The 15,458-nt window shown below is 36.4% G+C and overlaps 1 protein-coding gene across 4 annotated transcripts in view; it reads left to right on the plus strand.

Moving 5' to 3' along the window:
• The window catches only part of STARD3 (StAR related lipid transfer domain containing 3), an 18,130-nt gene extending 2,686 nt beyond the window's left edge, over positions 1-15,444 (plus strand). For all 4 annotated transcript variants that reach the window (XM_072404011.1, XM_072404010.1, XM_072404012.1 and 1 more), the window contains exons 2-14: positions 590-857; positions 3,681-3,758; positions 5,270-5,347; positions 5,762-5,815; positions 6,514-6,631; positions 7,174-7,272; positions 7,375-7,529; positions 7,700-7,762; positions 9,353-9,448; positions 10,214-10,293; positions 10,370-10,474; positions 11,631-11,724; positions 12,674-15,444. In XM_072404011.1, coding sequence (XP_072260112.1) covers positions 645-857; positions 3,681-3,758; positions 5,270-5,347; positions 5,762-5,815; positions 6,514-6,631; positions 7,174-7,272; positions 7,375-7,529; positions 7,700-7,762; positions 9,353-9,448; positions 10,214-10,293; positions 10,370-10,474; positions 11,631-11,724; positions 12,674-12,781 — 1,341 coding nt within the window. In that variant the 5' untranslated portion in view covers positions 590-644 and the 3' untranslated portion in view covers positions 12,782-15,444. The remainder of the gene's footprint in view (positions 1-589; positions 858-3,680; positions 3,759-5,269; positions 5,348-5,761; positions 5,816-6,513; positions 6,632-7,173; positions 7,273-7,374; positions 7,530-7,699; positions 7,763-9,352; positions 9,449-10,213; positions 10,294-10,369; positions 10,475-11,630; positions 11,725-12,673) is intronic.
• The last annotated feature ends 14 nt before the right edge of the window (positions 15,445-15,458 follow it).

The following is a 15,458-nucleotide window of genomic DNA, read 5'->3' on the forward strand; positions in this document are numbered from 1 at the left end:
GGGGGATAAGTAGTATGCCAGGTGTAAGTAATGTATGGTGGGGGATTAGTAGTATGACAGGTGTAAGTAATGTATGAGGGGGTAGTAGTATGTCAGGTGTAAATAATGTATGGTGGGGGGTAGGTAGTATGGCGGGTGTAAGCATTGTATGTGGGGGTATTAGTATGTGAGGTGTTAGTAATATATGGCAGGTGTAAGTATTGTATGGGGGGGTAGTAGTATGTCAGGTTTAAGTATTGTATGGGGGGGAGGGTATTAGTATGTAAGGTATAAGTTCTGTATGGGGAGGGGTAGTAGTATGTCAGCTGTAAGTATTGTGTGGAGGGGGGGTAGTAGTATGTCAGGTGTAAATAATGTATGAGTTGTTCAACTTGTCATCTGTGAATGCTGTGTTAATTGTTTTACTCATTAGTGGTGATTACTAGTACTAATTAGTACTGCTTGGGTAGCAGCTTTATATGACTAACTGCTGCTTGCTGATTTTATTTAATAGATGTTTTGGTTATTATATGAGACATCAACAGTGTGAGTAATGAGTCTGTGACAGTCTGAATAGTTTTACACGTTTTCTCCTCTTTCCTCCTTACAGATGGATTGGTGACTCTTTATATTCCTAATCTTGAATCTTTCCTTCACTTTCCAAGATGAGTAAATTCCCAAGTGATCTTCATTCTGACCTGGAACGAAGTCTTCCAGCTATTGCCTCCATCAATTCATCATTGAGCCAAAGCCTGTCCCCTCAGTTCTTTTTGCCCCCAGAACAACGCAGGGCCATTTCCGATGTTCGGCGGACTTTCTGCCTTTTTGTCACATTTGATCTTCTCTTTATCTCCCTTTTATGGATCATTGAACTCAATGTGAGTACCAATAAAAATGCAATAATTAAATTTTACTGCTAAATTCCTGCATGAATGGGAGTGGACAATGCCTTGCATGTCAAGACTTGGTTGCTTATCAGGTTAAACCTGGACATGTATATATGCTAGTAGCATTTTTAAATGAATCTATTATTGAAATTTTACTTCATGTACTAATAGGATCCAGGTTCTGTACATTACATTCAAATAATTTTAAATGAAACAACTCAGATGCCGTTGAACTGCAGACTTTCAGCTTTAATTTAGTGAGTTGAACAAAAAAGATTGCATAAAAATGTGAGGAACTAAAGCCTTTTTTACACAATCACTTTATTTCAGGGGCTCAAAAGTAATTGGACAATTGACTCAAAGGCTTTTTCATGGGCTGGTTTTGGCAATTCCTTTGTTATGTCATTATCAATTAAGCAGATAAAAGGCCTGGAGTTGATTTGAGGGAAAAGACCTTGACGTTTACGGAAGACAGCAGTGATGGATGATCGCAGAATCATTTCCATGGTGAAGAGAAACCCCTTCACAACAGCCAACCAAGTGAACAACACTCTCCAGGAAGTAGGGGTATCGATATCCAAGTCTACCATAAAGAGAAGACTGCATGAAAGTAAATACAGAGGGTGCACTGCAAGGCCTCAAGAAAAGAAAGGCTAGATTGGGGTTTGCTCAAAAACATCTAAAAAAGCCAACACCGGTCTGGAAAAACAATCTTTAGACAGATGAAACCAAGATCAACCTTTACCAGAATAATGGCAAGAAAAAAGTATGGAGAAGGCGTGGAACAGCTCATGATCCAAAACATACCACATCATCTGTAAAACATGGTGGAGGCAGTGTGATGGCTTGGGCGTGCATGGCTGCTAGTGGCACTGGGACACTAGTGTTTATCCATGATGTGACAGAGGACAGAAGCAGCCGAATGAATTCTGAGGTGTCCAGAGACATACTGTCTGCTCAAATCCAGCTAAATGCAGTCATATTGATTGGGAGGCGTTTCATAATACAGATAGACAATGACCCAAAACATACAGCCAAAGCAACCCAGGAGTTTATTAAAGCAAAGAAGTGAAATATTCTTGAATGGCCAAAGTAAGACTCCTGATCTGAACCCAATTGAGCATGCATTTCACTTGTTGAAGACTAAACTTCGGACAGAAAGGCCCACAAACAAACAGCAACTGAAAGCCGCTGCATTAAAAGCCTGGCAGAGCATTAAAAGGAGTAAACCCAGCATCTGGTGATGTCCATAAGTTCAGGACTACAGGCTGTCATTGCCAGCAAAGGGTTTTCAACCAAGTATTAGAAATGAACATTTTATTTTCAGCTTTTTTGTCCAATTACTTTTGAGCCCCTGAAATTAAGTGAGTTAAGTGTGTTAAAAATGCTTTAGTTCCTCATATTTTTATGCAATCTTTGTTCAACCCACTGAATTAAAGCTGAAAGTTTGCAGTTCAACTGCATCTGAGTTTTTTCATTTGAAATGAATTGTGGTAATGTACAGAACCAAAATTAGAAAAAGGTTGTCTCTGTCCAAATATTTATGGACCTAACTGTACATAATGGTTCTTGCTCATTTTTGAAATATAAGATTAAACCATCATCACTAGGTCACTTGTTACCAGTATAATTTTAGAAGTTACTAAATACTGCAAAGAATTTGTTTTATTTAGATATTTCCTGTTTTATAGTCTGATCAGCAATACAGAACTATGAAGCAGTGAATGGGTATCCCAGTAATTAGTCCTAGTCCCATGTATAGTACATATATGTAAAACAATCCCCAGAAGGTATTTTAAAACAATAATCTGCCCCATTAAGGTTTTTTATATAAATCATATTTACATGTTTATCTTCACCACTTGAATTCTGGGTACCTTTGTTAAATAGCATTTGGGCTTAGGTGTTCCTACAACTCCCAGCTGGCTTCACCACTGGGGGTCCGGCACTAAACAACAGAATACTTTCACCATAATTGTAATGGCAGTACAAGTAACAGGGAATCAGGAGTTTTTTTAAAAAATTAGTGTACAAATTTAGACTTATTTTTTACCGGGTATCTGGGATTACTTCAGTCCTGGTGGCTGAAAATGACAGGAGGCAGAAGCTCTGGCGGTGGGAGCACCAGCAGCCCTCCTTACACTGCTCTAAAGCTAATGACGGTGTGACAGCAGGAACTCAACCAGCAGGAGCGCGGGCAGCTCTACTGACACTGCTTACACAGGAGCTGATGAATGGCAGAGCAATGTATGTAAGGCTTACACTTCTCTGCCATTCCCAGCAGCTCTAACACCTGACAGCGCATCGGCTCTATTACACTATTCTGGTATTCTCAGTGTGCTGACAGGAGACCGAGCTTTTGAGAATAGCAGAGTAGTGTAAGCTGTACATATACCGGTCCGCAGCAAAATTTTTTACTATGTTAATTGGCCCTGCAGTCAGAAAGGTTGGTGGCCGCTGGTCCAGCCCACCAACAGAGCCCTCCAAGGTATTCTGTCATGTAGGTGGTTTTAATGTTTCAGAACACATATAGGAGACGCTTTCAATGAGGAAGCTTTAGCACTTAAGGTTTTCTTGTTTGCAAATTTCACTTTAACTCATGTGAACGACTTGTACTTCTTTTTTAAATGCCCAATTGTCTCTGCGACAGCTAAATCCACCTTTTAAATCTCTGGCTCTGGATAAATATATATTATTTGTGCTTTTGATAAAATCAGTGTTTTCATTCTGATGACTGTAATGTGATGGTTCAAGTAATTATTATTTTGCATGTTTTAGTGATCATTTTATGTTGACAGTGAGTTGTCTTTTCAGACTAATAATGGGATTGAGAAGAACCTGGAAAATGAAATCATCCATTACAAGTTCAGCAACTCGTTCTTTGATATATTTGTAAGTTTTAAAGTTTTTTAGCTAAAAGCTGACATTTCCAAACTGCAACAATATTTTGTTGGGACAGTCTGCATGTCGTTCATAATAAGTGGTTAAAGTGTTTTTAATTAAAATAAGCGTGTGAATAAGCCCACATTTTTACAGATTTGTCACATGGAAAAAGTTATTGCACCCCTTTGATTACCACCATTTCAAGTTCCTAAAACTATTCCAGATTAACTACTTGTAGGAATGATTAGAACCTTTTCTAGGGAAAGTAGGAAAGTAAAATGTGTCCTCGGATATTGAAGATCTATTTTTCGTATTTTCCATTTACATGTGTCAAGTCATTATTAGAAAAGGTCTCTATAAGACCCTCAGGAAAAAGTTGTGGATGCCCATAAGTCCACCAAGCGGTTTTTAAAGGTTCCCAAATAATTTGAAATCACGTTTTAAAAAATGCAACAAATAGGTGTTCTTTGAGCAGGTGTGAGTTGGTCTGCAGCTATTAAATAACATCATAAAGAGCTGTTAGACAGAATCTGAACACATCATGTCATGAGAAAATTTAAGGTGAACCACTCTGGTATTATTAATATAATATTAAACCTAAGGGCCTGAACACATACACCTGGAAATGGTCAAGAAAGAAACATAGAAAGGCATGGATTTGCCCTAGAAAAAGTACTGGTTTGTATAGGTTGAATTGTTAAGGGAGGGGCTGTCTGAAACTGGCAAATGATACAAAGAATACCAAGTAAAACTTGATGCCTGAACTGGGTGGCCAGGTATACAAAACACTTGCAAGACTTTTCTCTTAACGGGAACCATTATTTAGATTAGACTAGGAATTTAATAACTTTTCCAAATCATAATATTCTTCTGTTTTTGATTCTGCTGACTAGTTTAATAAAAAGGCACATTTGTTTTGTATATGTAAACCAGTCCACACCCCTCCGGCCATGCTGGCTGGAAATAATCACACCAAGCAACTCATCTATTTATTACAGCAATCTAATTAGTAGAAATGTTTTTTTTTCTTCAGTCAGGTCACATGTTAATCTGTAAGTGTGGCTAAGCTGCAGCCAGGACTTGTTTTTCTTTGTATTAACTTTTGACCACTGTTATTCTGCTATAGTCAAACCTTTAACAACACTGCAGAGAGAAGATCAGCTTGCAGAATGTCACCACCAGGAATGAGGAAGTTTAAGTTACTGGCAGAATTAACTAGATAGTTCCCTTTACTGCAGAGCTTTTATATAAAGCAAACCACACCACACGCACAAATAGTTTTTTGCGGAGCCTGTCGTATATAAATACCTTTTAAGTATATTAGGTATATGACTTTTTTTTTTTTTTTTTTTTTTGCAGGCACTGCATTCTAATGTTTTTGCCTTTTCAAATATTTTGAGAAAGTCAGCAATTTTAGTGGGCTTTTTTCACATAATTTTTCATAACATATTCATTTATATTAATTCTGAAGTTTATTGATGCACTTTAGGTTTGTAAAATGTTATATGTTTTTTCTTCAGCTTTTAGCAGTATTCCGGTTCTCTGTCCTCCTAATCGGTTACGCCGTGTTTCGTCTACGCCACTGGTGGGCTATTGCTGTAAGTGTTCAGTCTTTGTTAGCTGATAGATGTGCAATGCTGTTTTATTGCAATTGTTGCTATTGCATTGCAGTTTGTGTGTGCTGGGTCCTTTCAAAAGGTTAGTGAAACAGCACATTGTATTGTGGGATGCACTGGGAAATGTCTCTCAGCTTCAACGTTTTTATAGCCATTACTGACCAGTTTCTGAAAAAATGCTAAATGCTCACTGGAATTATTGTTCTGAACTCAAATTACTACAGTACTACAGCCAGACAACTTAACTTTTTGAGAAAAAAAGGTCAGAAATTGCATCCCATGTGTGTTATCTTTTACCTATCTTTAATTGGGATCAATAGTTTTTTTTTTCCTATAAACACAGTACTGCAATCTACAGAATACAAAGAAGATCTAAAATATTGTAATCTTTTTCAGATTTCAACCCTGGTGACCAGTTCTTTTCTTATTGCTAAAGTCATAATGTCACAGGTGAGTATATGCAGTTCTTAATACCTAGTCCAGCTAGTAAATGTCCATGATTAATTGTCTTTAAATGACGCTGTAAGTACAGAAAATGCACTTAGTGGTGCTGCCTTGCCCACTGTCTTTTGCTAAGGTCCTAAAAGCAGGAATAACTCTGCTATACTCGCCTGACACTGTTCTGTCACAAAGCGCCTCCTTGTTTTTCTAGTTGCAATCTTTGGCCCTCTTGACTGTCTGGGCTGGGATGACAAAACTAGTTAATTCTGTCTCTGAAAGCACAGGGGAAGCAGGGATTGCAGGGTATCCTGGCATCTACAGCTCTGTGTTTTTGACAGTTCCACAGAGCTTATTGCAGAAGGGACATCGTCTGCAATAATGGCAAATATATGCAATTATGCAATTTCATATATATAAAGTTAATTAGTAATTATTGGTAAGTTTAACAAATCAACAAAAAGCAAAAAACAGAGATAGGCTTTATATAAATGCATCCGTTTCAGTTTCTATTTAGAGGTACATAGGAGACTGTTTGCCTTTAAGTTGGGCACTTTGCCTTGTTACGTTGCACAGTTAGGTTAGCCAGCTTAAGAAAAAGTAATCTCCTGTTGTGGATGTGTGCAAACATAACAGATCTATAGTATAAAACATGTTTACTGCATTGACGACGAGACAAAATAATCAATGATCCTTTTTTTTTTCTGTAGCTTCTTTCCAAGGGGGCGTTTGGATATTTGCTACCCATTATGTCATTTGTTTTGGCATGGCTGGAGACATGGTTCCTGGATTTCAAGGTCCTTACTCAGGAGTCAGAGGAAGAGAGATGTAAGTGTGTCTAAAAGTGAAGGAATTTAGGTTGGGAGGGGGTTACAGCTGTTTTCCTGCAATCAAAAAATGTTTAAAGAGTCAAGAATGAACACTGTCAAAATATAAATTCCCCAGTTTGATATATTGGTGCAGCCTGACCTCACAGAGATAAGTGTGTGCTGTTATTTAGTTGAATTTTCTTCCTGTGAAAACAGAAGTATTGGCTCTTGGTTTTGCTTCTCGAATGTTGCTCTATCTGCTGACTGTAATTGGGACAAATAAATAACATTCCCTCCAGGCTGCTGATGGAGGGTAAACTTGCCTAATTACAAAGCTTTAGTTTTCTTTCATGAAATCCTTAAAGCCATTTTGTTATATCATTTTGCAGTGTTGTTCATCAGCACTGATAACAAAGACAGGATAGGATGGCCTTATAGCAGTACATTTCAATCAAGTTACAATCTGTTAGCAAGTAATTTCTAAATCGCGATCATTTTTCAGATGAGAGGAATCATTAGTGACTTGGTTTCTTTTTAATGTTTTTTTTTTTGTATCAACAGGGTATCTAGCAGCTCAAGCTGCTGCTCTTCGCCCTCCTCTTTTATACCCAGGGGCAACGTCTGATGGACAGTTTTATTCCCCACCAGAGTCCTTTGCAGGTAAGAATGCATTTGGTTTTTAATGTTATCTTCAGATTTTCTTCCATCTGGCATCTGGGGGTATTAAATCAAGAGTGTACTTTATTTGTCTCCTCCATGCAGGATCAGATAATGAATTTGATGATGATGATGAAGCTGTAGGGAGGAAGGCTGTTACTGCCCAGGAACGGGACTATGTGAGGAAGGGAAAGGAGGCCATGGAAATTGTAGAACAGATACTGGCACAGGAAGTCAACTGGAAATATGAGAAGAGTAATGTGAGTGTCCTACTACTACTACTACTACTACTACTACTTTTTTTTTCTTCAGAATACCTGATAATCCCTAACCTGTCTGTGGGCATTTATCACAATCATGCTTTTCTGTGAGTGCAGTTTACAGAAGTGTATCAGTCTATAATAAATTATATTGTCTGTATGTATTGCAGGAAGTTGGAGACGTCGTGTATACACTGGAAATCCCCTTTCATGGAAAGACTTTCATCTTAAAAGTAAGGGAGGCAACAGTACAAAGCTGTAGTTTGTTTGCAAAGGAGAACAATTGTAGGGAAGTTCCAGTAAAAATTAAAATCCACTATTGGCCTTACGACTAAACTCCCCTTTCATGCGTAGATTGGAAATCAAAATGGAAGGACTTTTAAGGCACTTAAAATATGAAAAAATGTAACTTTTGTCTATTAAAATGTATATAAAATATAATAAGATGTTTCAGTTTACATATGTCATTTTTGACAGTCTCGCATATATTGCATTTTCTGTTAGTTGATGTGGGCCTTTACTGATCACATTCAGGAAGCTTCCACACAGCAGTTTGTGAGCATACTTTTATATGTAGTACACCAAAGGATAATACAATAAAACAAAATGGTGGATTAAGAAGGAAGAGAAGAAAAACAATAGAGCGACACCAGCATAACAACAGAACACAGCAACAATAAATTTTATGCAGTGCAATCTTGTGGCCATCATAGGCTCATACAGTTAAAGCATAAATGCTGTTGCATCTATGCCAACATTTTTGACGCGTTTCGCAGATATGTCCACTTCAGGAAAATATAGAGATGTATTGACAAAATGTATACTCATTTTAGTACATTGGTTTACACACAATTTTTTTTACACAAAAAAAGAAAATTATTGAATATTAAGGATATGATGGTTTGTTTGCTTAAATAGATATTATGTATGCTTGTGCTAAATCATTTATCACATAATCATGATTCATTTTACCAAGGGCAATAAATCTTAGGGGTATTATATATCATTGGCATTGTTGATGCAGTTTCATAAGGTGTTATAACCATCGGGTTCCATAAAATGTATTTACTGCACCAACTGTATATCATTAGCATGGTGCAATTTGCTATAGTGTGTATTAATACAATTTGATAAGGTGTTGCAACAGACAAATTTCATAGAATTTATTAGCAGCACAAGCTATATATCATTAGCATCATTGATGTAATTCAATAAAGTCTTATAACTAACAAGTCCTTATAAAATTTATTTGCAGCAGCAAAGGTGGAATCATATGTGGAATGATGAACAATGATAGAAATGATCTTTTTCATTTTTTTACTTATTCAATATCTGTATCCATACCTAATGGTAATATTTATTAGAAGTTGTTTTATAATATAGTTGATTCCTACCTAAGAAGTCCCGGCTGCCAATTTCTTCCTTCCACTTTGGTTTCCAATCTACACATGAATATTGATATCTGGAATGTGGAACTTTACTGATAATGAGATCAGAATATGTGATTTATCAATTTGACCAATAACGTAAGATAGATAAACTCCCCTTTCCCCTCATCCTTTGGTGAAGCATTTGCTGTTTAAAGTCAACAGCAGTACAAAGAAAATACTTTGTGTTATGGTATATTACACATTGTATTTGAGCTTTGCAATATGTGTTATAGATGTCATTAAAAAAAGAAACATATGTTTCAGTACAGTATAAGAATCAGTAGAGAGCAATGGTTTGTTTTGCTGTAACTTCCCTTTTGGTTGTTCACTAAACTTTACTTGTATCCATTTAAATAGACAGTTTTTCAACCTAATGATTTTCAATGCTTTCAGGCTTTTATTCAGTGTCCTGCTGAGGTTGTATACCAAGAGGTTATTTTACAACCTGAAAAGATGGTCCTGTGGAACCGTACTGTGGCTGTATGTCAGGTTAGTATGAATGCGTGTCTGAAAATAGTTATCATAATGCAGCTTTTGAATTTTAGAGAAACAAGGCTACTGGCCATATAGTATAATATGGATAAAGGTTCTGAGGTAAAATATGTTAAAAGCAATTTGTTGTTTTTTTTTTAATGTATTTTTAACCAGCACTTAAGATAACGTTTACTTTTATTGCACATACCAATAAAAATGTGTATTTACTGGCAGGAGCTGTACTCAAGTTCTATACTCTGAAGTTGCTTTCCTACAGTCTGAAAACAGACTTTAACACCTCAGATGGGGAATGACTTCTTTCCTCACCAAATTTTATACCTTAAAAAAAAGAAATAAAACAAATTACCACTTTGCTTAAAAAGCATTAGTTAAAATGTAGGGGTCTGTTTTTAAAGCAGTCAATCTGACATTCACCTAAACATTCCCTGGTGGAGAATCTCCCCTGGTCATGTGTTTCAATGGCAGTAACCAATTCTCTACTAGGGAATATATGAGTGAAAGTCAGATTCACTGCTTTATAAATAGACCTCTTAGTGTAAAATAATAAAGAAGTTGAATTACACTATTCTAAGTGACTGGTTTATGTCTAAAAACTGTGCTGTTAAGCAGTATCCTGTATTTTTTACTCTGTTGAAATATCAGCATTGGCCTGTGCCACATTACAGTCTTGGGCTATTTGCTTTGGAAGTCTTGGAATTTGTTATAGTCATAGCAGTGTTTCTTTGCTACATATCTGATCTTTGCTTATCCATCCCTCAGGTTCTTCAGCGTGTAGATGATAACACTCTTGTATCGTATGATGTATCAGCAGGAGCAGCGGGTGGGGTGGTTTCACCTAGGTTAGTACCTTGCCTATTGATGCTTCCTGTTTATAAAGATAATCAACTTTTACTAATTCTAACTATTCATACTCAGGGATTTTGTGAATATACGACGGATTGAGAGAAGAAAAGATCGCTACTTATCAGCTGGTATAGGAGGGACCCATCCTTCTAGACCTCCACTTACAAAACATGTCAGGTAAGTTTTTAGTTTGTTCCCTTAATAAGATATTTAGATTTGTCAAATCAGAGATGGCATTACTTGATGTATGTCAAGGTTCATGCAAACCTCTGTAACTATCTTCAATTTTTCATAATTCCTGGTCAACACCATAGGTTGTTACGGAAGATCTTGACTTCCTGACTGTCCGTAACAACCTTTGGTGTTGACCAGGAATTGTTTTCTACAATCAGACATTTGACTAAGATCTTCAGACAAACAAAAAAGTCATGTGAAACTGTCCTGTGAAAAATGGATGCATTTATGTGTGAATGAGCATTGGGCTTGCGACGATGACATCAGTTTAATTCCAAATGTATCTCAGAAAATCGAGAGTTCATTTATCTCTTTCTGACTTGCATTTTACCAGCTTCAAGCAGGTTTTGCAGTCCAACTTTTATGGAAGTTCAAAACCCTCTGGGAGCAAACAGTAGCCCATCACATTACACCCCTGTATTCTTAATTGGTTTCTTTATAAATGTCTGCTTCTATTGTCACAGTGCCACCTAGTATCACTGTATTCGACTACTTTCCAACCTGTACTGTAAAAAAAATGATCCCTGCCATGTGATTCAGTTTACAATGTTTTGATGTGATAAAAGCAAAAACATTAACTTTAATGTTAGTATTTTTAGCTTGCAAACAAGACACAGGTATTTGCAGAAAATATTTAGTTCAGAAGTGTAATTCAACCCATATACTGTTGATGATGTGTACCACATGTAATGCAAAATAAAAACATTAAAACTTTGGCTGCCATATTATTGTAGATGTGATTAGGATTGCTGCAACAATGCCCAATTTATTACTTCAATGAGGAGTTTAAGAGTTTTACTGGGTTTGATGGGTAGTCTGTCAAAAAAAATTTGTACCTAACACCTTTTTTTTTCTACAGGCCCTTTTTTTCCCAGAAATTTTTTGCTTAGATAACCTCAGGGCTAGAATCACTAATTTGAATGTGTGTTAAAAAAATTGATCCAGCAGTAAAAAGATTTAAAATACTTTGGCGGTTTTGTTTTGTGGGCAAAAGTATCCTTCTGGCCACAAATGTGCATTTTAATGTGTACAAAAAAAAGAAAAAGTAAAGAAATGATCTAACAGTGAAGGGGCTAATGCATATTAGTTATCTGTTTAGGGGAGAGAATGGACCCGGTGGATTTGTTGTCTTAAAGAGCTCCCGGAACCCTTCTGTCTGCACTTTTATCTGGATCCTCAACACTGATTTGAAGGTAAGTGTAAAGGGAAAACACTGGTGAATTGCATCTTGGTTGTTACATTTTAAAGGCTCTATTTATAAATTATTTCCCTGTCAAATCACTCATAATATTCGTTTTGTTTCCTATTCATTGTCTTTAGTGACATTTGTGCACTTTTGATGATTTGCCACTAGATGGCAGAATAAATCATTGTTTATTCAAAACCATCTGCAAATTTTAGAGGAATTGACCAAGTGAATTATTAATTATTAATGAAGCACTAAGTTATTAATTTTTATATATATTGGCAAAAGTTTTTACTGGTAATTTTAGCCTTTTTACTATTTTTCTTAGTTTACACAGATGAGGGGTAAACTTACACAAAAGCTGCATGTTATAGAATAAGAACAAATGTAGTTGAATTTACGCGGCGAGCAGACACAAGATTTTTGTTGCTATTGACATGGAGAACTTTTCGCCAGAGATACATCCAGACTATATCTGATACTTTCATGGACTTATAGAAAAATATTCGGCAGATAGAAAGCCATTTATTTTATCAATTTAGAGACACAGCACACATTTTAGCAACATGAATCCTGCCTATCGTACAAGTACTAACTGAAGCAAAATTTTCTTCATTATCTGCTTAATATTTATGCACATAGGTGTGTTTTTATGTTAACACAGGAAGGTGGGATTGTTTTAGTTAGGCGCTGACATCTAAAGCTGTAATCCTGAGACAGCCTACATGCTAGGCAGAACATTTTTGAATGTGCTGTAACCCATTCTCTGTTAATTTCAGATCCCTCATTCGTAAGTGAGAATACCTATTAAGTAACAATTTGATTTGTCAAGCTCAACTTGCAGGGGTGTATTTTTTCTGAATCCAAATATGTGCAGTCCTAGAAATAATTTAATTGTGAACTTCTTTCTTTTAGCACATAGATCAGCATTTAATTTTCATTTATTTTCCTTTTAGGGTCGGCTACCTCGCTACCTCATTCACCAGAGCCTGGCTGCTACTATGTTTGAGTTCTGCGGCCACTTACGCAAAAGAGTCAGTGAAGTTTACAGCGGGCCCTTATAGGCTTTCTTCCAGAAAAAAACAAATCTGCGCTGCCTCCCATCTGCTTGATGAAGCAGTGACAGCAGCTGCTATTTTGCACGCTAATACTTTGTTATAATTAACAGGATGAAGGACCGTCCCATCCAAAATACTTAGTATCCCCTGTGTCTTATGAAATGATATTCTTGCTTTTCCAGTGCATGCCACCAATAGAAGAAAGACTTTGCTTTCCAATGTCTATTAAGGCATCTCTGGGAATATTTGATGTATAAAATTGAATTGGTGAGGTCGGGTGTTGTGTTGATTGTTGGCACACCCCTTCCTGCAGCATTGGTCACTGCAGTGTTGAAAACCTTTCACAGGTGAAAGATTGTCTGTCTGAGCCACTAGTCGATTAGAATTTTGTGTTTCTTTTTAACTGGCTGACGGAGCTACCTGCTTGTTTGGGGGATTGATGGTTGTCCCATGCTGGGCATGGAGGCTTAACCTTTCAAAAGACTTTTTAATGGTTTTCAGAGGTCCAGTTTACAAGTGACTAAACTCACAATACATTTCTAACCACTTTTTGGTTGTTATTTTTGAGATGAGCATTTGAGCTGTAATGTTTGAGAAGGTGAACAAGAGTAAATATAGAGTGGATGCACTGAAACAATGTGGGGGGTATCCATTAATTCACTAGTCTGTTTTTGTTTTTTAACGCCTTCTTTTCTCAGAAAATACAATTAGCCAGGCGTTAACCTAACAAATCTTTTATTTTGCAACACTTTTTTAGTATCACATCTTCTAAGTTATTGATTGCACCTCATTTTGCTTCATTTTTTTTTTCTTTTAAACTGAAAACCAGCCAGTGCCTACCACTCAGATTTAAGTGACTCAATCAATGGATAACAATTTGCTCCAGTGGTAGATTGCATAGAGACTTTAAGAAATTAATTCTTGTTCCACCTTTCAGCAGCCACCGCTGTCTTTGTACATAAGTTGCATTTGACAAATGTGACACCAGTGTTACCTAATTTACTGTCACATCCCGTATTGACATGGAGTTCCACGACACCATTTTGTACCAGTATATCAAAGGTGAGAGGACATTTAAGAACAATAATGACCAATTATAAATATTTTCATAAAGGACAACCACCTTTGTACTAAGTATTAAATTTGCTTTTGGTGATACAGTTTCTCTCCATCATGTTACTAATTAAATAACCAGGTTTCTTTTTAATGTCTTTGTTGGTGCTATTCTGTGCTTTGCTTCAAATTTCTTTTCACTTATCTCTTCACATTATAATGCGAGCATTTCAAGTCTACTATCTGTCTGCACCAATTCGACGAGCAGAATGATCTACCAAGCAACATTTACATCACAACTGGCTGTAAGTTATCAGCATGTGTTGTATGCAAACAGGACTGTCTAATTTGGCTGTTCAGAAAACCAATAAAAAATCATTCTGATTGGCCATTTGTCCTGCTGGTGGAAGAGCTCTTTCATGCACCTCCCCGTCTGTCATCAAAGCAAGGCTGTTTTTGACTGGTAATTGCCTATGATTTTTATCTAAACTGCAGTGTTCCACTGTAACAGCTGCAGGGAATGATGTAGTAAATTTAAAGAATTCCATGTATAGTTAATGTTTAAAAACACTACATAGGTACCATTATCCTTTACATTACATTTATTACTTATATGCATAATTAAACTCTTCTGTGCCGAATGGAAAAGTAAAATTTTGCCTGCTGCTAGGTAGTAGTTGTAGACAAGCGGAATGAATCAACATTCTGATGTCGACTGTAATTTTCAGACAAGCCAAATTTGAGATCCTATTGGGCACAAGCAAAGCTTTAAAAGCCTATAATGGTCATAGTGAAGCCTAACCGGTAGTAATTGTTATTTACAAAGTTTATGTGTCCGACTTGCCTGACAAAATTAGCATAGCCAGGAAAGTGTAGTTTTTTTTTTTTTTTAATAATAATTATGTTCAGAGCTGTCTCTTTTAAAGAGGATTTTAGGAGATCACAGCAGAGAACCTTTGTTAAGGACCTTTTGGGCAAGCTTGGCGCAAATACAGGGTCAGTATTGGTGGCATATAGGCAGCACAGGTAGTTTAGATGTTCATGGTTCACTTGAATCTACATCTACTTCGCCAACACACCAGGATAAGGATACTTCCTATAAAAAGTGACACTTATTTTTAGGCTAATGAAAATTGCGGTTTGGCGAGATTTTAAAAGGACAGTGACGTGGCTAAAAAAAACATACTAAAACTTTGTGACTCAAGCCTGTGATCTCAAAACAAATCTGATTGATTCACTTAACTCTGATAGTCACCTTCTTGTGTTGTATTGTTGTTGGCCTACAACTTCCATGACAATATACACATCTAGGATTGTAGGTCATCATAAGGGTAATAGATCCTGCGTTCCGACCACCCACCTGAGAGTGGTATATGATTTATATGCAAATCGCTCTCTGATGTGAAATCCATTGTTACTGGAAACTGTACTGATCATGTTTTGTTTATATTGATTTCAATAAGATGCATATTGGATGTGTTTGTTTCTTTTTAACAAATATTGATTCATACTTTTTCAGCTTCTTTTGGAAAAAAAAATGTTGATAAAAATTTAATGAATGCTAATGTTTTTTAAGCCATAGCAAAAGGAATTAAACAAAATGTATTTAAAAAGTATACATATGGTTTGT

The sequence above is a fragment of the Pyxicephalus adspersus genome, chromosome 3, assembly GCF_032062135.1.
Source record: "Pyxicephalus adspersus chromosome 3, UCB_Pads_2.0, whole genome shotgun sequence".
NCBI lineage: Eukaryota > Metazoa > Chordata > Amphibia > Anura > Pyxicephalidae > Pyxicephalus > Pyxicephalus adspersus.